Source organism: Trachurus trachurus, assembly GCF_905171665.1.
Source record: "Trachurus trachurus genome assembly, chromosome: 6".
Lineage (NCBI taxonomy): Eukaryota > Metazoa > Chordata > Actinopteri > Carangiformes > Carangidae > Trachurus > Trachurus trachurus.
Genome location: NC_139897.1, coordinates 16,930,328 through 16,953,837, shown reverse-complemented (window position 1 = coordinate 16,953,837; position 23,510 = coordinate 16,930,328). Strand labels below are relative to the sequence as shown.

The window sequence follows — 23,510 nt, the reverse complement described above, 5'->3', positions numbered from 1 at the left end:
GGATATTTCAGTTTTTCTTTTGCATTTAATTTGCTAAAAGTGTCTACAATTCTGGGTTGTTGCTGTTATGATGGGGTGGGGAGTGATGAATTTCAATGATTTTAATATAAAGCTGTGAAATAAAATAAAAAAATGGTGAAAATTTGAATAGCCTACTTTTGGGGCCCGTTGTAGTAGCTACAGCTGCTGATCTAAACTGTGACACTAACAGCTTTGACACATGACCAGCAGCAGCAGCAGCAGGACACACATGTGACATGTCAATGTGTGGAGCCACCAGATGATGTCATGTGAGGCCAGGGCCCTGTGTGGTTTAACAAGGTCAAATAAACAAAGGTCTGAATCATAGACTTTATATAAAAGAGGTCTGAATGCATAGAAAACAAATAGGCACACCAGTCCAGATGTTTTAGTTTATAAGTTAAAGTAGGAAAAGTGGAAACATGGCAGAAATGTGGGGGAAATATCTAAATTAATTGAAGTTCATGTTGTGTAATGTGAAAATTAAGCAATTCAATAGCCAGTTAATCCTATACAGAATATTTATAACCTAAGGGTTTTGACTTTTGTTGGGTGTCACACTGAAATTAATCTTAGTTTCAAATCAAAAGATTTCTAGATTTAATTTCTTACTTGTGTAAGTTTAAGTTCATTTGCTGCCTGTCCAGTGGCTGTGAAACAAATTTTTATTTCGGTTTAAAAAATATTTCTTCAATAAAAAGCTAAATCTCAGCAACCTAATCAGGATGAGGGAAAAATACATCCACAACGCCATTTTGTTGTCATCCATCCTTTTTTTTGTTGCCTGCAAAATTCATCTTAAATGTCTCATTGTTTTCAGTTATTTGTTATAAACCACAGTGAATCCATCAGAAAACAGAACAGCTGGACGACACAGACTCAGACTTGCTGGAGCCACATATGTAACTCTATGGAAAAAGTATTAGTTACTTGCTTTGTTGAGTCAGTGGCACTTTGACATCACATCATTGAACGTGCACGATCAGTATAAATGTTGGCTGCAGCTGCCTCACACTCCCGGGTTTGAGCCTCCACCCAATGCACAGTAAATGTACGGCTGCTGTTTAGCATTAGTGTGGAGGTGGCTGCGGTTTCCCTTCATGGCCATGAATAGAAATATTATGGGCAATACGAAATTACATGATCTTACCCCAGTATGAATTTAAAAATTACATTATTCTGACACTTTTACTTCTTAAATAGAAGATAAAATCAATACACTTAGACTAAGTCAATACGCTGTGCATTTATTTTTATTAATTTTAAAGCACATAACTATTTTGATTTTAAGTGATTTTGTTAAAACGGCCGTAGCACAGCACGGCAACACAACACATTTTCTCACTGCTGACAGTGTTGTCTTATCAACCTCCTGCACATCCACACTCACCAATCTTCCTCTGAAATCCTCAGCGGATATTGATATTGACACTCAGGTCAGGTGATTAAATCCCAATGAAAGATTTTTTTCTTTTTGCTATTAACAGGTTCTCTTCATTCAAAGTCTCACTTGAGCAGGATTTCAGAGAGACACAACACAGAGGATCTATGTTCCAATAAATACAAACCTTGGCAGGGGTCAGCGGTCAAAGGTTATGGGACTGAGGTACAATGACCGCTGCACAGCAGGACGTTCTCTCTATTGAAATGTAATTCTTTCTGCAGTGTGGCCCCTGTGCTACCGGCCCAGCCCCCCACTGTGCTGTCACCGGGGTGCACGGAGAGAGAAGTACAAATGGGCTCAGACAGCTTCAGAAAACGTTTCCCTTTTAACATCCAAATGTGTATTGGGATTCTGAGGGACGGCTAAAAATGAAATGATAAATTTCCAAAAGGCGACACGCGTCAGAACTTATGAAGCCATCACGACAAAGAAATCCACCAATGTGTTTACCATTTTAACATTTTTGTGCATCAGTTTGTGCATTTATCCAAAGATAATATGAAGAAATAGAGATCAGGAATGGACAGAGTAAAAAAAAAGAAGACAATTTGACAAAGATGACTCATGTTTTAGATTGTGAAATTATTTATGTGGCAACATTTTTCCCACATACACATCAGTTTCAACTGCGATAGTTTAACAGTCACCACAAACGGTTTCCAGTGCTTTTATTTACAGAAAAGTGACTAGACTTCATGTTACTGTACACTTTGATATTTTCCCTTTTTATAAATACCCATAGGGTAATAGGTCCTCAGTAGCTTTGAGTGCATTATAAAACACACAACCCTAGGTTAATGCGTCCTTTACTAACCATACAAAACAGAGAACAAAGTACCAATTGTAACATAGAAAATAAAGGATACACCATGTTACAAAGTTACAGAAAATACATACTATATATATATGTTGTCACAGGAAAACAGCAGAAAAGCTTGCGACAGAATATACTCGCACAGTTGTTTCAGAGTCACAGCATTCAATCATTAAAAAACACACTATCCGAGATAAAGACACCTCAACACACAGATCAATTTTCACGAGTTCATAATGTGTCACTTGTGATGTTTTGTTTTGGCTTCGCGCCACTGTGTGTAACTGGTGTCCAGGGAGGAGTTTAAGGCAGTGCAGTTCATTATCATCCCGCAGCAGACTGAGGTTTAATCGGCAGCAGCGAGCTCACTGCTGCGCGGTGCTGAGGCGACGAGAGGAGACAGTGGTGTCACTGAGATTGTACTGGTGTCCATAACGGCTCGAAAAAACCCCACACTTGATCCGTCAGACAGAGACGTGACTGACCGACGGTTGTGGGATGTCTAGTGAGAGCGACGCCGAGGGGGGAAACTGTGGCAGAGGTGTACATTCCTAAAAACAAAGGCACAGCTTGGCAGCAGCATTGCACTCTTCAAATGATTTTGCTGCAAGTTTTGACAATCTGTGTGATGATTTCATATCTTTTCTTCCATCAGTAGTTGAAGAGATGTGTTTAATCAATTACACCACAGTGTGATTGATGTAATGAGTCTTTTCAAATTGTCAGTACGTCCATACCATGATTGCTAATACCTTGCATTGGTACTCTCCACTCTCTGCTCCTCCTTATTTGATATACTTGATTGGAAGTGTTTTAAGACTTTGCATCCACCAGTCTGGCAGGCCTGGAGCTTGAACATGGCTTTCCACATCTTTTTTTTTCTTCCTTTTTTTTTTAAAGGCTATTTAGCCCAGCCTGTGGTGGCCTCTCCGTTGATGTAGGCAAAGCCGGGGAAATGCTGCGAGTGTTCGTATTCTGAGTTCCTGCGTGGGCCCAGGGGAGAGTACATGTCCCCGGAGGTGGCATAGCGGGATGAATGCATAGGTGGGCTGGTGTAACAGCTGTTAGCCGGTGAGACGTCCGGCCACCGGGGGGCGACAGGTGCGGGGTGCAGCCGAGGAGTGCTGCCCATCAAGCACGGCTCCATCCGAGACATCTGGCCGTTGAGCTGGTACTGAAGAAGAAGAAGAAGAAGAAGAGGGAGAGGAGAGAAGTTAATGATGCTGTAAAGTCGTCTTCTGTAAGTGTAAAATAAATTACCAACTATTTATATAACTAATTAATCTGCTGATTTATTGGCTTGAATAATCATTGGTGAAAAATGCTCAGACACCAAGATGATATATTCAGATGTCTTCCTCTGTCTAACAAACCATCTGAGCCTGTGTCATGCGATAGAAATGCATCAGTTTAACACATTGGAGAAGATGGAACAAGTGCATGTTTTGCATTTTGTTTGAGTTGTGATTCAAACTATAGGCTAAACTTATTATCAAAGCCAGCATTGATTTTAGCCTCGCATGAAGAGGGGCACAGCTAGCTTGGCTGGGTCCCAGGGAATAAATAGTTTGGCATATAAACACGCTAACATGGCAAATCGTCACAGACATGAAAAATATAAGATATACAATTTTAATGAGACAGTTTTAGTGGTGATGTTAGGTAGATGTTCATGTCCAGACAGATCCAGGACCAACGCTTTAACCCTGTTTCTGTCAGTCTGTCTTTTGTTCCCTGTTTAGTTCCTGTTTTATTTTGAAGTTCCTGTCTTGTTTTCCTGTGATTACCTCACGTGTCTCACCTGTGTCTCCTTTCTCCCTTGTGTATTTTACCTCCGTGTTTTATCACTGTCCCTTATTGGCTCGTCTGCGTTCACTCCCTGTGCTTGTGCTCTGTGTTCCTGCACGGTTTTGGCTTTCCAAGTTGTTTTCTCCCCCGTGAGTTTAATAAATCATTTTTTGTTCAAGTCTTAGTAGTTTGAGAATCCTCAACCTGACAGTTTCTAGTGTCGCCTACTGAGCTGTAGCAACCAGCTGCAGGCTGCATCTGACAAAGCCAATAGGTGCATTTGGCAAAAATGTTGAACTATCCCTTTAATGAAGTGTCAAATGGTACCCAGGAATAAATTGGTGCAAAAATACTGAATTGCTTAATCACTTGTTGTCCTTAAGGCAGTCAGATTTTAGGAAGCACAGACCTATATAACTACTGTGTGCAACTTCCAGCGGTATATTGATTCCAGTTGCTGAAACACTGAATCTCACAGAGCATTTACATGGCCTCAGCCTCGGCCTCAGCCTCGGCCTCAGCCTCGGCCTCAGCTCCGGCCTCAGCCTCGGCCTCAGCTCCGGCCTCAGCTCCGGCCTCAGCCTCGGCCTCAGCTCCAGCCCGCTGATATCATATTTGATGCTGTGTTAACCATGTGGCACCGGGTGTGAACTGACCCTGCCAATGGTAATTTCCTGTCGGGGGAAATTGCTTCACAAGTTGTACCAGACCGGTCAAAATAGAAAATTAAGCCACTTAAGAAAATTAGACGCAAGCTGTAAAAAAGGTTTTCCAGTGTTCTTCTTTTTTTTTTTGTTGTCGTTGCCTATGGTGACCGGGCACAAACAGGCGTAATGAAATTGGCCTGTTGATGATAAAAATAAATTGAACAGATGGAGATTTGACAAAGTTTTCTGTTCGTTTCAGATCCATCTCCAGCCGCTCACACGGACAAAGCTGCTTCATTATTCCCGATTTAAACTCAGACGGGCTTTAAAAAAAAAAGTGGAAGTGAGACCCTTTTCCCTTTTCTCACTAAATATAAACATGACAGTCGCTTCCATTATGAGGGATCACGGCATGGAAAAAGACAGTCAGTGCAGGTCAGAGAGCAGAGCAGACGGCTCAGCTGCCTCTTGTTCACAAGCAGAAAAGAGACCATTGAATAACAATATTTTAATAAATGCCCCCTTGCCCTCCTCTGTGGCTACTGGCTCAAACAGATGAAGAGACTATTGAAAGCTGGAAAGAGGAGTAACAGAGCAGGGCCCCTCTTGGCCCCGGCCGAGCCACCTTTCACTGTCTGCTTCCGCTGTGTGGAAAAGGGTGATTCTGGGACTTTTAGAAAACGCTGTGAGCGCTGAGGCTCAGCTGATCTCCTCCTCCCACTATACAGCCAGCGGAGGCTGGAGGGCCCTTGACAGGAAATTACCATCAAAGGCGTAAAACCCACACCAGTTGCTACATTAGCTGTAGAATCAGTGACTCCATCTCAATATAACTGTTCTCAGGGGTAAAATCTTCTTTGTGAGTTAGAGAAGCCTTTCTGCTGATGTTCAAGAATCATTTTACAAGAGATGCTACTGGGGTAAATAAAAAAGAAAACTGCAAGATTTCAGCTTATATTTCTGTATCCAGATACCTCAGCTGCACAAACAGAGCTCTGTATTGTGCCTTAGACATTCACACTCACATATTCACACATCATATCCAAACATGCTTGTGTCATGTGAGTAATGTGACATGTCGTCCCTCTCTATGGACAATCTGCACCTTCCACCGCCCTCACAACTGGAGAGACGATCCACATGTTTAATCAAATACATATATTTAAGATATATTTTAGAATACCGGTAATTATGAAGTATTTAGTATCTACTCAGTGTTTCCATTTTATGCTATTTTACACTTCTACTCCATTATATTCTAATACCTCTACATTTACCTCCTGACCACATTATGATTACATTACAGATTAATATGTTACTCATATAAACTGTTAGAGATCAAACCACCCAACAGTATATGAAGTGATTAAAACTGCCAACATTCAAATGTAGCTCATGCAATCAACAGAAATAATCAAACAATTTAACATTTAATAACATAATATTCTGAAAGGGATGAGCGCCTATACTAATGAATGTCGAAGTTAATTAATATACTTTTTTGAGGATTTTTTTTTTAAAGTTACTGTATTATGGAGTATTTCCTGAGTGGTTTTGTTACTTCATCTGAAGTAAATGATCTAAGTACTTCCTCCTCCTGTTCAAAACTGATGCTTAAACTGATCTTTGAATCTAACGTGTCTTTTTTTTTTTTTGTATATTTTTTGGCTTTTATGCCATAGTAGAGATAGACAGGAAAGGGGGAGGCAGAGAGAGGGGGAATGACATGCAGGAAAGGTCTGCCCGATGCAACCGGGGACGCCTGCGTTGAGGACTGTAGCCTCTACATGGGGCGGCTGCCTTAACCACTGTGCCACGCACCGCCCCAGAATCTAACGTGTCTTCTTAAGAGGTTTGCGTTGCAGTATTTTTTTAGTAAATTTGTGATTTATATTTGAAAAGTAATGCATAGATAGATTGTGGTGAGGGATTCAAGTGGATTTAAATTCACTGAGCAAATTCACAAACTGTTTTCCACTGTTGTTATTGAACCCGTCCTCCAGGTGACTGAGACTGACCTGTGCAGATGAGCGGTGGTAGGCGGAGTAGTGGAGGGGGGCTGGGATCGCCGGCTCATGGGCCAGACTTGGATACTGGCTCTGGATGGAGTGAGGGTGCTGGTTGGCGTAGCTGCCATAGTTGTAACTACCAGTATACCTGGACAGAGCAGGGACAATATATCAATAAATGATACAAATAAATAATTGAAATCAATATTATTTGAATTATACAAGCGATAATTACCCATGCTCCTCTCTGTGGGTGTAGACTGGCAGCCGGTGTGTGGACGATGGCGGAGGGACCGGGGCGCTGCTCCTCATACAGGACAGCTGCTGTCCGGCCTCTGGAGCGGAGCCGCCGGCTGTTGTCACTGTGTATGTAAGGGACCAGGTATATGACTGAACAGCGCCTGGTAGACACATATATAGACACAGAGAAAAGTGTTTTGGCGCACAGGAACTACGTGCAGTGACACCTGTTAAAACCCTGTAGTTGAGGCCTGTCTCACCTGTGGTGGCGGTGACTCCGGTGTACTCGGGGGACACGGCGGCCGTGGGGGAGCTGGCGGAGGAGACGCCCACCGAGTGAACGGAGCGAGCAGGAGAGTAGGAGCCAGCAGGTGACGGGGAGGTGGCAGTGGTTTCTGTCACAGTGAACTCCTCCTCTCTCTCTGCTGAAGGTGTGAGGAGAGAACAGACGATTAGGAATAGATAATAATAGAAGTAAAGGGAGAGACGCTATGTTTGGTGTTTAGGTGGATAAACTGCATGAAATGAAAATGTTCATTGAGTAAAAATAAAGATAAAAACACAATACCTGCCTAATAATGAAAAGATAAAGGCAATTATTACCGCTACATGTGTGATGCATTACTAAAATGGATTTAAGAGAGAAAACCACCTCATTTGTGCTCTTAACACCAAATATATAGAATTTGGGCCCAAAAACTATGCAACAAATCAAAAGAGTAATTTGACAGATTTGGTACTTTATATTGTATTTTTTATAGAAAATACTAACCAGCTCATTTTTAAAAGAAAGATATATGTATACATTAGATATATGAAAGAAATTAACAACTTATGATTGTCTTTGTTACTGAATCGTGCTAATTTTTCAGTAATTATGTAATTTTATCAATTAATTGAATACTGTTTGAATTTTTTTTTTTTTTTTTAATTATACATGGTTGCTGAGGTTTTGTCCTCAACCTAAAGCTATTGAGTTTCTGAACTAACAAAATCCGATGTGTTTGTAATTTGTGCTTGAAAAGTGAATGTGAAAGATTCAAAGAAATCCCACTTCATTGTCTTGAAAATTGTCCAGTCACATAATCGAGACAAATTAACTTCCTAATTTGACCGATGTGGACAGGAGGGATTTTTTGCGGCCTCACCTGTGCTGCCCTCGCCCTTCATGGCCCTCATGAGGTCGTTGGCCCTCTCCTGGCAGTGCAGCGACTCCAGCAGGTAAAGCACATAGTCATCGAACATGAGGTGGATCAGGTGGAAGGAGCCTGCGCACAAACACACAAGACATGTAATTAACAGTGATAAAAAGTGTCTCAGTGACAGAAAAAAAGAAAAAAAAAGTTGCCTGTGTACCGTCAAGACTGAGGCATTTCAAAAAGCATCTATTTAATGACATCACATCCTGACTCACAGCACGGCAGCTGTTATTAAAAAAAGGAAAAAAAAGTGAGTGTGCTTGTTTCCGTGTACCGACTCAGTGCCAGAAATATGTCAGCCGACCTCAGGGTCACACGGAAGATGAGACTGAGGCATGTGAGGGAGTGTCACAATTGTGTCATTGTGCCACTCGCTCGCCGCCGCCGTGTGCATAATAAACACTTGTGGCTATTCAGGGGAGCGGGGTGTAATACTGACCGGTCATAAAATGGAAAAGACAGGCAAACACGTCGGGGAGCGGGGAGGGGCAGCGTTTGTTAATTAGCTGTTTGTGCACAGAGACCTGCTTTATCAAAACACTGCAACCAGCTGTGTCTTTGATATTCACAGACAGGGCCAAAGGACACAAGTACAGGAAAGAGAAGCCATTTTCTTTTCTCTCATTTTCACAGCTCTGCACTTGTTGCAAACCTCGGTCGTACACAACAAGTCATTAAAACAGGAGACGTTTTATTTGTTTCTCCTCTGTCTTCATTTGAGAATCACAGAAAACTGAAAATGTCTGGACTACATGGCTTTTTTAGACGAACATCCCTGCCCAAACAGGAACATAATATAATATGTGGCCATGTGTGTCACGTACATCACTATCACATAAAAAACATCGTCTGGATATACAAAGGTACACATTTATGAAATAAATGCAATATCCATATTAAAATTTAAATGTGTACAAATACTGAAAATAATAATATACATATGATTAATTCTTATACAGTGTAACATATTTACAATTTATAAGTTTATTTAAAAAAATGTAAAATGTAATATGTATATAAATGTATTATTTGCTTATTTATGTTTTTCTGATTGTTTGCTTTATGTTTATCTTTACATTCTGGGAACATGAATGTAATGTGGATATTATGGTATTCATAATATCCACATAATGCCAGGATGTATATTTATATAACATATGTCCGCAATATTACCATTCATACATAAACATACACATTCGTAGCCTACAGGCTAGAAAAATAAATGAAATAGTTCCAGTCTCTAACAGGTTTCATATAGAATTTTTTTTTACACATTTGTTTTAATTTTAGATGTGAATATATTTCATCTATAGAAATTCAGTCATTTGTCTAGGTGGTTAAGTGATATAAAATATACATGTTTTGTATGGTTTTATCTATTATTCAAATTCAATTCAATTCAATTTTTTAGAAACAGGTTACAAAAATGTAAAATGATAATTTAAACTATTTATAAAACTTTTAGAGGTAGATCCGATTAATTCTTCTGATTGGAGAATAAAAAAATTAAGTTGAATTTTCAGGAAGAGGAGTTTTGAGTCATGTTTTGCTGGTGTCATCAATGTGTGTGTGTGTTACAGGAACATGTATGTTGACGACACAACTAACTATTCTGTCAGCGCAACTCTCAGAGTTGTGTGTTTCCTATCTGTCGCGTGAGAGGAGGAATGATGACAAAGCATCAGCGGCTCACCGAAGCTGGGCGCGCTGTGGAGGGTCATATCCCGGATAACTCTGGTACCGAAACACGACCACATCAGCAGGAACTGTTGGGCCACCTTCTTCAGGCACCCGGGCCTCTTCCCCGCCACCTAGAGAGAACATTTCCATGAGAAAAGAGGGGGAAGGGTCGGGATGCCGGGGTAGAATTAACCCCTGGGTCCGTATTGGGGCTTAACCCTCAGGAACGAAAAACATGTCAACAAGTCAACTATTTAATTTGCCCCCGGGGACACGCCTTCCTATTGAACTATTGTCTGGGCAGTCCAAGACGTTGCCGGGGCGACCAAATTTTACAAGCCCATATCTGGCCATAATGGACGCAAATGGGAAGCTTGAAGACATCATTAACTGAGAGGATTGCAGCGTTAAGTGCCTCAGGGGAAGAAAAGACACGCAGAGACGAGTGGCTTTCAGCTGCAGGTGTCTTTTTAAGGGCAAAGTCATCTGCTGTGCAAATACGTGACCGACGGTTAAACTTCACTTAAACTAAACTTTACAGAAAAAAAAAACGTGCTGAGTCAGACCATGTTTAAACAATGAGGGGTTAAGAGTTTTTTTTTGTTTTTGTCTGACCTTGACAACACAGCGGTCCACCATGGAGTCCAGCCACTCGATGTACGCCTCGATCGGAGACTGCTCCTCCAGGAGACGGTCGAACTCTTGATACACTGTGACGGGAGACAGAGGGTCAGGTGAGATAGGAAAGAGAGAAAAAACACACAAGTGGCATCTTTATGCAACATTATCTGCGTTAAGTGTGACCTCTGATCCCGTCAGGACCGGTGATTGGAGATGCTCCGCAGGGGTGTTTCAGAGGAGAGTGAACTTACTTAACCTCTTGGTCTCCATCATTAATGCTTTGACTCTGCCGGTCGTGGGAATGATTGTCCCTCGCCGGTGTGTTGTTTGTGTGGAAGTTAAGTGTAATTCTGTGTGTGTGTGTTTGGACTTACAGTGGATAATAAGCTGCCTGTGCTCCTCTTGTGAGTCCTCCATGGTGTAAAGTGTCTGCTTGGTGATGCTGTTCAAGTCCACATTCCTCCAGTCCTCCAGCATTTGAAAGGTGATGTCGGCACTGTTTATCACAGTCCGGGACGCCTGGGAGCAGAGAGATACCAACAATATTATTACTCACACAAGCATATCCATATCCCTTATCGTCTCTGTTTGTTCATATGGTTCATTTTATTAAAAAAAAAGAACATTCAGTACACGATAGGCACCTGACACAGATGGTTTAATGATGTTTGCCGCTTGAGAATCTGAGAAAATCTCCTCGATACTGGAAAACAAAAGAGGAGAAACAACAATTTACATGAGATGTCTAAAAATAAAAATATAGAATCTGTATTTCCTTTAGACGTGCGTTTCATACTCACATTCAAATTTGATGTTTCTCAGGTTTTCAGGAAGGTCGTGAAGTGCTATCTTGAGCCACTCATCAAGCTGTTTGGCAAATTTTCGTATAACCTGAGTCAAACTGTGTAAACGAGGGGAAAGAGAAACAGATTTAGCAACATAGCAGCACAACAGAGTGAAAAAGTACGGTGTAATAAGACATGCACAAGCCGTTTTTTAAAGGAGACTCAACTTGGTGAATGAAGCAGCAGCTTTAGTTCACTCTGTAAGTTTTATATTTAGAAAATAAAAGTTTGTTCTTTGGTCAGGTCATTGAAAAACACACGAGCCCAACATTGTACAACAGCTCAATTTTTACAGTTTTCAGTGAAGTTTCAAGTCCAGTGTGGCATAAACTGAAAAATCATGTACATCTCATAGAAAACAGGTGCTCAGACTTGATGACTTACAAATACTCTGTCTGTACAAAGGGCATTTTGGAACAAATATGTGTTATCCTCTGACATATTGTTAGTAAAATACTGTACTGTAGGAGGTAGAGATATAAATATTACTATGTAAGAATAGTGAGAAAAGGAAGGTATCACACAGGAATCGACCAAACTATTGTTGTGGGGTTTGTTCCAGAGAAAGATAATAAGCCAAAACATTAGAAGAAAAACTAGATTGTGCCTTGACATGATAGAAAAGAAGCACTGTCTCCAGACTTAAAGCTGCTTTGGGATGAACAGGACAGAAGTAGAAAGAAAAGTAACCTGCATGTGCAACATATTTGTGCAACTGCTATGACAGTGTTGGGATAAAGTTTCTGAAAAATGAAAACTGAAAAGTTCAGCTACTGTGTGAATAAAAGAAATCTAGATTAAATGAATGATTTAAGAGTTCATCTTTTTTCTTTTTTCTTTCACTTTTCTTTACACATGATGCCTGTGTGAATTTCAGTAACATCTGAGATGATGACTGGTCATGTTATTCACTCACATCCAGTTTTACTCACCACAGACGCTAAAACGGAACAAAAGCCACTCGTAGCAAAAGCGAAAGTTTCATTCTGACTCACCTATCAGGCAGTGCTTGCAGGACGGTGGGCATCAGCACCCCAGAGATGGCCTTGTAGAGGATGGAGTCACAGACACCCACTATGTTCACCACCGTGGGGGAGCCGAGCACCGGGAGCATGTGGGGCGGCATCCCCTGCCAGAAGTGCAGCAGGAAGCTTTGGACCTGCAGACACCACAGACACACCGTGAGGTTTAATTATACAGGAGATACAAGTTTAACTTTCTGTATAGGGTTTTAGTAGAAAACAACAGAGACGCCTTGCCTCATCGAAGTTGGCTCGAATAACAGTGTCCAGTATCCTCTGACAGTGCGTTCTGTACATCATGATGAAGGTCGACACCTGTGGACAACAACAGAGTATTAATCTAATTGCATCACAATCTTAAATGGCTTTTTTTCCCTCTTTTGGGGGCAAACTAAAAAAAAACAGTGGTAGAAAAACAAGAAAATAAATCTTACACAAAGCATCTGACCCACAATAAATACATGTAACAGGTCCAGGCTGGAGAAGAGTAATATAAAACGAGCTTTAGAGATCAGCAAAACACAAACCATTTAAAATCATGGCCCCTCTTTTAAAAGCCGGACAGCTAGTGCCTGTCCTTTGTCCATCGCTAGATCTTATTATCTCCCCCAAAAGATTAAGAGTTAGTGAGGAGCCAGCATATAAATCCTCAGGGTCCTTCTCTAAACGCAAACCCAGTGAAAATCCAGATAAAAGAGCCAGAGGGGGCGCAGAGATGGTGCGATGGCAGCGAGAGCAGGGATGACAGGGGTAGGAGGGGGGTGGTGGTGTAAGGATGGACTTTTAAAACTCCTGTTTACCCTCTCTTCTGGCAGGCTGGCGGGCAAATTTAGGTCTTTGACATTTGGAAACTCTGGCAGGAGCGTCCCGAGTTTGGAGCGCGGTGAATACGCCACTGTCTGCTTGGTGACCTCTTTCTTCCCCGTCTCGTTCACCCACGCCGCTCCCTTTTTGGAGTACATCACGTCATAATACTGAGAGGTCTCCTTCACCGCGATGCCGTAGTAGTGGTATCTGAGGAGAACAGACAGGACACAGTTTAGTCTTCCCTCTTCAAGTAGACGTAGGAACTACTATCAAAAACAGAGAAAGAAAATGTCAAATTTTATATAAACACACAGTTTATATAAAATATATAAAGTATCTATCTATCTATCTATCTATCTATCTATCTATCTATCTATCTATCTATCTATCTATCTATCTATCTATCTATCTATCTATCTATCTATCTATCTATCTATCTATCTATCTATCTATCTATCTATCTATCTATCTATCTATCTATCTATCTATCTAGTTTGTGTGGTTGTTTCATCTAACGATTCTTTACTAATATCACCAGAGATGAATCTGTGGCTTCTGTTTCACTATGTTTTGCTGTTGGTGGTGTTTTTTTTTTGTGGATATTTGGACAAGTGTGACAAGTGAACGATCAGATTGTTTCCAACAAAATCCAAACTAAACCAACTCACTTGGACTGCCCTCTTGTCCCCAGTCGTCTGGTAGTTAACGCTGGAAACTGTTGCCTTATGATCTGGCCAATGTAGGAGAGAAAAAGTAGTCAGTGAGCAGGAAGCACTCTTCAGTTTTTTTTTGCTTTTGGAGTTATATCGATTTCATCACAGCCTTTCAGTCAATTGTAATAAAGAACAAAGGAGTCAAATAAGATCTGCTTAAAATATCACTGACATTTTTGGAAGAAAACGCTACAAAATTGTACTTAAATTACAATTAAACAGCCAATAAAACTGTGTATATAACTGTACAGAAGTACTGTACCTGTTAAAAAATAAAGTATTTCTGTTTTTTTAATGGGAAAGCGTTTAATAAAGTTTGTCTAACTGTGTCCACAGGGAGGTCTGTGAGGAAAATAAAAGCTCTGAGCGACATCCATTTATAACATCCAGGGGTATTACTTTTTTTTTTCTTTCTATATCAACAGTCTCCCCTCATCCATCCATCCACCCACCCACCCACCCACCCATCCTGTCTCTCCTTCTTACTCTCTTTCTCTTCTCCACTCCCTCCTTCTTCCTCTCCTCTGTTTTTGTCCAAAAGAGATTGGCTCCTTAGTCCAGCTCCTGGTGCAGAAACTTTAGCAAACAGTGTAGCTCTCCATTGTGTGGGATGAAAAAAGAGGCCAAGCTGTGAAGTTTCTGTCAGGCCCTGCTTGATAAATGAGCAGACAGGGAGGCAGTCCGGGCCCTCTCTCGTTTTTTTGTCCTGAATCAATGAAGCCTTCCTAAAGGACACCCCACACTGCTCCAGCCACTGATCTAACATTCCGCAACATCTCACCCTTCCAAATTTCCTTTAATTACACATTAATCCAGGCCCCTTCTCTTTTTCAATATCTTCCGACAGGAGCTGCAAAGGGGCGGGGGTGGGCCCGGGTGGTTGGTTGGGGGTTGGGGGTTGGGGCCAGAGTCCAGGGTACAGGGGACAGGGGCTGGGGGTAGGAGGAACGGCGGCGGAGGAGGAACTTCTCGGGGTTGTGGGAACAGACGAAAGCAGCACATCTCCTTTGGCTCTAGATTATGTGTTCAGTGAGCGGCCGCATGAGCTTTGCTTCACACTGAGCTGCAGTCGATATTACTTCAACGCAGCAGCAGCAGCAGCAGCAGCAGCACAGAGCTGCAGCACAAAACCAACCCAGGCATGAAATAATCAGACTAGTGCTTATGGCTGATGGACTGGATAAGATTATTGCTTCCATAGGGGCTATAACATCCCACTGCTGCTTTGCATCCTCTTCTGTGGACTCATTTTCTGACTAAAATCTCCACCATTGGACTTTCGCGTATCAAAGAGCAGATACACATCACGATAGGATCACTGAGTTTACGACCTTCACGGAGTCTGACGATGAGTTTTGATTTGAGTTTTCACACCGTTATAAACCTTCATCTGCAATGAAGTTGTGACTCTTACCTTTCCGAAGCTGGCTGCGTTCACAGGCTGTGTGTCTTGCTTCTCGCTGAAGTCTAGGTAATGCATGTAGAGGGCACTTCGGGGGATACACACACCTTCAGCTATCTCATAGTTCTCCTCTAGCCTGTGAGGGACAATGAGATTCATCAGTATCCAAAAAATGTAAAAGTAGCTGTTAATGTGAGGTGAACTTAATGAGATGTCAAGTTACTGGTAACAGCGGTCAAAGAATGTGCAGGAGTTCACTGCTAGGAGACAGTATTGTGTTAGCAACCTCATCCTCATGCTCGTTAAAGCAGCGCCACACCTGCACATCAGCACTTCACATCAGACGTGCGTTAAAGCAGCTACACAGACATTTTACAGTTAGCTAGCGCAATCGGAGGAGCTGCTGTCTCATCCTCAGCAGTCAGTCACACACAACTTTTCATCTGTTATATTCAGACCTTTAACACATTTCATTCCTATAACAAATACATCACCAGTTGCTCCAGTGTGAACAGAGAGGTAACAGAGCACTACAGAGCTAAATGTCCTGATTCTGGTCAGTGGTCTTCTTTATCTAACGACTGTAGTGGACGCATCCTGATACTTATGGATTTTAATTTGTTTTATTTTCTGCACATATAAAGTTGTGTTAGTTTTAGTGTTGTCCTACACAACTGTGACAAGAGGGTTACAGAAACTTATGTGTGAAAAATAAAAAATGATCGCAATGATTTGAATTGATTTTACACCGTTTCTAAAGCTGCAGGTTCCTCTAAAAGTGGAACATTTACTGTCTTTAGTTGTCAGAGTTACTGAATTGTATTTTGCTGTGACTGTTCCCCAACACATTAGTCACAAAAGTCTGTAAAACTTTACTTGCATCAGCGAGGTGCTTCTATGCTACTGTACGTTTGGGGATGCCTCCTCTCATGCTCCTCTCTTTCTTGGCGTCCCCCAGGGATCTATTATGGGTTCCCTTTTATTTCGTGGAGTTCATGAAATAGGCGTACAGTACACATGGTATAGATTTCCGCTGCTACGTGGACAATGCACAACAGTTTGTTTCTAAAAAAAGCCTCAAATCACAGAAACACTGGAAGTCTGGTACTGGTTGTAATGGTTTTATATCACTTCATCTTCTGAAATTGCTCATACTCTAGCCTGTATTTGATGACGCTTTTAGCTTAAAATAAAGGTTTGAAAATTATTATTATACTATTATACTTGATAATCAATTAGTACTATCTGTCTGTAATACTTTAGGCTTCCGTCTGCTCATGGTCCAACAACAAGAAACATTTAATCAAGCTGAAACGCCTCTTTACTGTCAATGAAACAACTGATTATCACAGTTTGACAAACACAAACACATGTTGGCCAGCTAGCACTGAACACACATATAATCATCTGTGTACGCAATAAAGGGGCAAACAATAAAATAACTGATTTACAATTGAGCCTTCAGGGACACATTACCCGTGATCTTTGACGTCATATTAACTACACGCATTTTTTTTCTAAATTTGAGAATGTATTTGCTCACTTTTGTGTACACTCCGACATGTAAGTAGGATGTTTGTTTTTAAAAGCTACTGAGATCTTTTTTTATATATACATTCAGAAAAAACCTGCACGTTTTAAAATTAATTCAAACAGCAGAGATAATGCTTACTAGTCTGCAGTTGTTGTGGACTTTATTATGAATGGAATAATTAATATATTTACAGCAGTTTTTGAATATTTGGAGTAACTCCTCCTCTGATAACATTTTAAAGTAGAAACAACAATGTCTGAATTCTTTTAAATAAAATTAAATGTCCATTCTCTAAACACCTGTAGCCCGTCAGCATTCAACAATAGAAACTGTCATGTGGACCAGGTCACTTCAGTAAAGCAGTGAGTTAATGTTTAAAGGAGCAACAGATGGATTAGGATGAGGTTAATTCACGCTCCCTTACACTGTTTTCTATGTCTTTCTCAGCTTTTGTTACTGTATTTCAAAGACCAACAGTATATAAATGCCTCTTTTACAGTATAACATTTTATAAGGAACATAATGTATGTGGCTCCAGCAGGAACGTGGTCCTGTTGATTTTTGAGCCATGACTTTGTTGTTTCAGTGATGATCTCTTTGACCCGATCAATGTCTTACAGCCAAAAATAACTGCAGTCAGTAGTCCTAATGTTCACATTAATTTATATATAACTGCATTTTTAAAACTTGTTAATTCCCTAATGGGCACTGTGTATTATTCTGGGTTGAATATAAAGCTTTTTGACATCATATGTCCTTCTATCTAAAAGAAAAAAAAATAGAGGTATTCTTTTCTTTTGATGCAACATCCTGATAAAATTTAATTAGTTCAATTATTATACAACTTTTATGTTTGCAATGCCTCTCTATATAATATCAGCTACACTGATTCCACTCATGTTGCTCACTCTGGGTATTAGCCCCCCACAGAGCTACTTAAATCACTATTAATATTCATTTAAGCTCATGGGTGTTGTGAATACTAGTCAGTAAAAGGTGTCATTAACCACGGGGTCGTGCAACAGGCAGACACATGCAGACTCTTGTGAAGTTTGAGCGGATTGTAATTTATACACACACAGCATGTGAATTAATACATAAATTCTTATCTGATCTGACCTTCATTATCAGATGCTAGGTTTAAGATTTAAGGTGTGAAAAACAAAACAACTGTTGTTCTACATTTCCTGTTAATAATCAAAATATAAATATGTTCAATGTGTCACATAAAAAATGCCATATTTCAAAAAGCAGCAACCTTTATCAACATGAGATCAGAAATGAAACCAGTGTGTAAAGACACTGATGTTCATGGTGTCATCTATTTATGTCAAGCAAAACTATTAAATTAAATCCAGTATTTATATCTAATCTGGCTGTAAATGATGAACCACAATGTAAAAATAGGATGTTACATGTGTCATTTTATCAATGCAAAATATAATGGGTTCACTGTGCACTTATTCTGTTTATGTTCCACACAGAGAGTGAAAGCTTCATTTGAAATAATTTATTAAAATAAACACATACTTTTTTACAATACTTTTCTATTTGCTTTTCATTCCTGCTGTTTGATACAAAACTGTTTTGTTTTTTACATTTTCTCACCAACCATTATCTAATTAATGTTTTTATATGAATGAAAGCAAAAACGTTCAGATGTGTTGTTAATAACTTACCATTCCAGAGTAGCTGGTGTTGAGTGTGGTTTAGAGGCTCTGTTATTTTCCTTTTCTTCATCTGTAACAAACAATACATTTAGGATTTTATATAAAACCAACACTTATTGTTGCTCAGTAAATGTTACATGACACTTGACTATAAGATTAACAGGTGTCGTTTGAGGAATATACAACACAGCAGGTCAAAGTCAGTGGTTTTAGTGTTTAGTGCTGCTTACGTTCATCGTTGGACATGTTCCCCAGAGACGTGTGACTGGAGTATCGCTTGCTCTCGCTCTCGTTGAGGCATCTTTCAATCCAGCTCTCTAAAAAAAACAAAAAAACAAAACACATAAAGGACCACATATCAACTCTGAGTACGACACAGAAAAAAACTGGGCCTACTTTATACTTTCATTTAAGAAGTAAACATGAAAGGATGAATCTGGTAAGCAGAAGATGATTTTTATAACAGGGGACACTTTTCATCGACATCACTCAGCAGCAGCAGTTTCCCTCTAGTTCCTTGTTTTGCAGATTTTTCACCAAAACTAAAACTGTCAAATAAAAAAACTCACTTTCTGAAGGTTTATTTACATAAACAGGGCAAGTCGCTGCCTATACAGCACACTATAAATGTCACTTGTGTGACTGGGTGAGCTGACAACAATCGATTGTATGGACAGCGCAGCAGCCATGGCTCTATTTAAGATGTTTTCACCAAGACGGCAGGAATCCAGCATTGTTCCCAGGAGACTACGAGCATACACACTTGCTTAAAAGGGCCTGTGCACATTACTGAAGCAGTCTGGTGGAATAGAGGCCATTGTGCAGTTTTAATTTCTACTTAGAAATAGCTCAACTGGTGTGCTTTCTGTGACGGGGCTGCAGCAAAACACCAAAGCTTTCATGTAGAAACTGCCAGACTGAGTGGAAATCCATTTATAATTCTTTTATTTGTTTTCAAAAAAAGTATTCAGTATTTGATAAAAGTAATTAAGAAGGAAATTGCGTGTGTGATTAATATTCTTCTTGTTGATTTCAAAGCTCTAAATCGTTTTATGAATTATATTTTTCTATGGCAATGAACTACTTTTTCCAGACATGTACAAACACAGAGAAGGAATAAAAAGTAGAATATTTTCTATTGAACTGGTGAATAAAAAACTGTTGAACAGCAAACTGCCTCAGGCATTTGCACAGTATGCACAGCACTATATAAACATGCTGTAATTAAAAACCTATTACACAAAATAAAAAATATTCACCTAAAATTTATTGAAAATGTGCAAATCTTTTTTTTTTTTTTTTCTATAAGTGAATTGACAACAGTCACCATAGCAGCTGTTGCTAGGACAGACTGTTGGCAGGACGACCTGTTGGTGCAGCCCACGGGGGGATTCACAGGAGGTCACAGATACTGAAAAGTTTTAGAAGTTTGCACTCGATGACGATCGACATCGAGATGTTTGGCACGTGCTGACAGCAAAAAGACCCATTATGACCACGGCCTCCAACACAGACCTGGTTTCTCTTTTTATGATAAATCATTATTATTATTATCATTATTAGAGGTTTATTGTTAATTATCTCCGGTTGAGCGGTTACGACAGTCATCAGCCTTTGTATAACTGCTGATTATTAGTGTTAGCATTTGACTTGCATAACATGTAAATCATTCTGCCTGTTGCACAATTTAAAAAAAATCCAACTTTAATAAATCACTATTGACATCTCCCGTCATTTACCGACACAATTAGCTTCTTTCTACATAATAAATAAAGAAATGAAAAAACAAAACATAGAAAACGACAAACAAACCCTGGGAATGAAAAAAGTGAATCCACTGAAGCGAAGCTAATTCTCCACAGAGGCTCAGATCTCGAGCTTCATTTGCCACAGGAACAGATAAGTTGAGGATCTAAATAATTGGATTAAGTTTGATCAACAAGTGAAACGGATGTTCACTCATTTATTACCACACATTCAGGACTTAACTACTCTACACTGCACCAGCTGCCTGCAGATGTGGTTTTCCTTCAGTGTCCTAATCCAACTGTTTTTAATTTTCAATAAATAATTTCTCGGCAGAAATGACAAAACACAATTTGTTTTTGTCAATCCTCTAGTCAAGATGGTTGATTAATCATTAATATTCCTGTAAGTCAAGGTAGCGACTTTTAGATCAGACACACAAATATTAGACTGACGACTTCACAGTAAAATCCAGTTTTCCGAGTGTGGACTCAAAAACTAAAAAAATACATCCCACAGAGCAGGTGTATGATGCTTTCAAGTGCACCACGATGTGCACATGTTTTTAATTCTCCACTACTAACGGTCAGGACAGTTTATTTTAACTGATCAGACCCCCCCCTCAACAAGAAACCACTAAAAAAGGCCAATGCTGTAGATTTAAGGACTACTCGCTGCTCTCTGTGATGTGCAACATAATTACACTTCCCATAGATATGAAACCATTCATTCATAAATAATGCGAGTAATCCTAAAAAAAATAATACCACCAAGAAAATGTAGTTTAAATCAAGAGCCAGGCATCCACAGCCTCTTCCTCTCAGTGACTACAGAGAAAAAGTTTGAGACCTCAACAAGTGCAGCAGCAAGAAACTCGCACGGCGTCTCTGAACAGAAGCTGGATTTTCCAAACGGTGTCCACAACAACAAGCGGAGTTGAACGGGACTGACCTGTGGAATCCATATCAGGCTCCTCCAGCAGCCCGCAATGCATCCTCTTCCCATCAACAACACCGGCTCCTCCAAGAAAATGGCTTAGTGCACGTTTCCCCCTCCTCGGCAGCTCTCCCCTTGTCTTGCTCAGTGTTTCCGTGACCACTGCCCGTCACAGGAGATGTTGAGGATCTGAGGTTCGCCCAGAGAGGGGTGGTGTTGGCGGAGGAGAGAGGGGGGAGGTGGGAATAAGGGAGGAAAGAGGAGGAGGAGGAGGAGGAGGAGGAGGAGGGTCGGGGGGGTAGAGACTCCAGAAATCCAGCGGGGGGAAAGCCAGACCCGTCAAAATGTTTGCTGATGTTTCATGGGAAAGGGGCTGATTTTATAGGAGCCCTGATGGGGACATGTCATTGATAGGCTTGGAAGGCTGATGAATGGCCCCAAGTCAGATGGGGATGTGGCAAGGCTCACTGGAAGTCTTTTGTGGGGCTGTTTTGAATAAGAAAAGCTCCCTCCCAACGAAAAAAAAAAGAGGCTTAGATCTACGCAGTCCTAACACTGTGGCCTCCCCGTCTTCCATTATGGCATTTAATACGTTTTTATACACCCGAGCTCCAAATAAACATACATCCCTGCACCGCACAACTGCCGCTGCTGACTTTCCTTCTGATTCTACCTCCCGTTTCACATCTCACAGACACTTGTTGCCAGTTTTCCTTTTGTTTATCACCTCATTCCTCTATCTATCTCCACCATAACTTTTTTTTCAGTCAACGTGTCATTTCGTTCCAACGCGCATCTAACCATGTTATGAAACTGCACAAGTGTGATTTAAATTTTTTTTATTTTTTTTTTAAACACAGTTCTCACCTCTTTTCGCTCACTCTTTTGCTGTGGCAACCTTATTTTTGGTGTGCCTCTGAGAAGAGGGAACGGTCACAAAGGGGGGGAAGTAAAAGTGCAAAGCCCGAGGCTGGGAGGGCTCTGATGGAGTGCCTGAGAGCTGGAGAAGGGAAAGCTGTGATTAGAATATGAATGGAACCACAGGAGAGGGGGAGAGGAGAGGGGAAAGAAGAGGGGAGAGGAGAAAGGCGGATTATGGCTGAATTACTCACCACACCATGGATAGCAAAGGAGGACTTTCTCTTCCAGTGCGCAGGCGTAGGGCACCGACGCTGCTGCTCAGTGACACGCACCGTGCATGCAGCCACCTGGGAGGAAGGGACGGGACAGGGTGGCAGCAGCATGGCATGGGACAACTGGGCACAGGGTCGCAGTTTAGTTTGTAAAAAAACAAAAAACAAAACAGGGGATGTGCATCCATTCAGAGTGAAATGGGAGGAAGAGAGCTGCTGAGATGAGTGACAGAGCGAAGAGAGGAGAACTATTTTTGATGCATCTTTACAGATAATTGGAGTTTGACAAAGGATTTCACAGTTTAACAGCACTTTAATGAGTCAATATTCAAAGGCCTAAATGGAGACCGGTGCAAAGCCGTGATCTCAAAGGAGGATCTAATTAATTTCTGTCAAATAAGGCGAAGGTGGAGTCTGTATCTCCCTCAGAGGACATTCTTCTCTCCATCCTGTTATCTGCTTATTGGAGCCTCATAAAATAGGACAGGTGCAGCCACCAAGAGCCTCTTCCACTCTTCCTATTCTCATACACTCTCCTCACACAAACGGATGTGTACTGCTTTTGTTCGGTGAAAAGGCCCCAGTTGGGTCGTGTGTGTGCGCGCGAGTGGGGGGTATGGTTACGCCACATACGACATGTTGGTGGTATTAAGGATCCGGTTTTTAAAAGAGGAAACCGTACGAATCAAAGCAACTTTCTCTCCACGTTGACATGAATGAAGCTGTCGCTCTCTATTTTTCTATATGTTGCCACAGAGCATTGTTGTTGTGTGACATCCAGCTGTCTGCTTATCACATGAATGGTCGTTATCTCAACCTAAAGCATCTCAGGTTGTGAATGAATTAATACAAACGCTCTGAACAAAACTCCTGTTGATTGTTTTTAATGAGCAACCTGTTGGTTTGTAGTAAATATGTAACAACACTACATGTGAATATCAGTCAAACTTGGACTGAATGGTAATTAAATATTACTGCTTAATGATGTTTAGGCAACAATTAGTAAATTAATCAATTAATTGGCCAGAAGTCTGATATGGAGCTCATCCTTTTGAGTTAATTGTGTAGAAGAAACGACACAGTTCTCCACATAAAGCTTCTGTAACTTGACTTTTTGGACAAAACTATTCAATTAATCAACAAATTAACTGTCGGAATAAATGATAATGAAATGCATTAGTTACAGGCCTAATTAAATAACTTACCAAATGAGTTGATAAGGTTTTGTCCTACATACAG

The 23,510-nt window shown here is 40.7% G+C and overlaps 1 protein-coding gene across 1 annotated transcript; it reads right to left on the bottom strand.

The window, feature by feature from the left end:
* Positions 1-3,180: 3,180 nt before the first annotated feature.
* On the bottom strand, positions 3,181-21,301 carry rfx4 (regulatory factor X, 4; the record flags this gene model as incomplete). Its single annotated transcript, XM_083972892.1, has 18 exons — positions 21,154-21,301; positions 18,687-18,773; positions 18,466-18,526; positions 15,265-15,388; positions 13,806-13,867; positions 13,131-13,344; positions 12,568-12,645; positions 12,304-12,467; positions 11,264-11,364; positions 11,108-11,166; positions 10,838-10,982; positions 10,458-10,552; positions 9,856-9,973; positions 8,112-8,231; positions 7,224-7,388; positions 6,959-7,085; positions 6,733-6,871; positions 3,181-3,453 (listed from the first exon to the last, which is right to left on the bottom strand). The coding sequence occupies exons 1-18, from the start codon at positions 21,194-21,196 to the stop codon at positions 3,181-3,183; spliced, it is 2,175 nt and encodes a 724-aa protein (XP_083829018.1). The 5' UTR covers positions 21,197-21,301.
* Between the last annotated feature and the right edge of the window lie 2,209 nt (positions 21,302-23,510).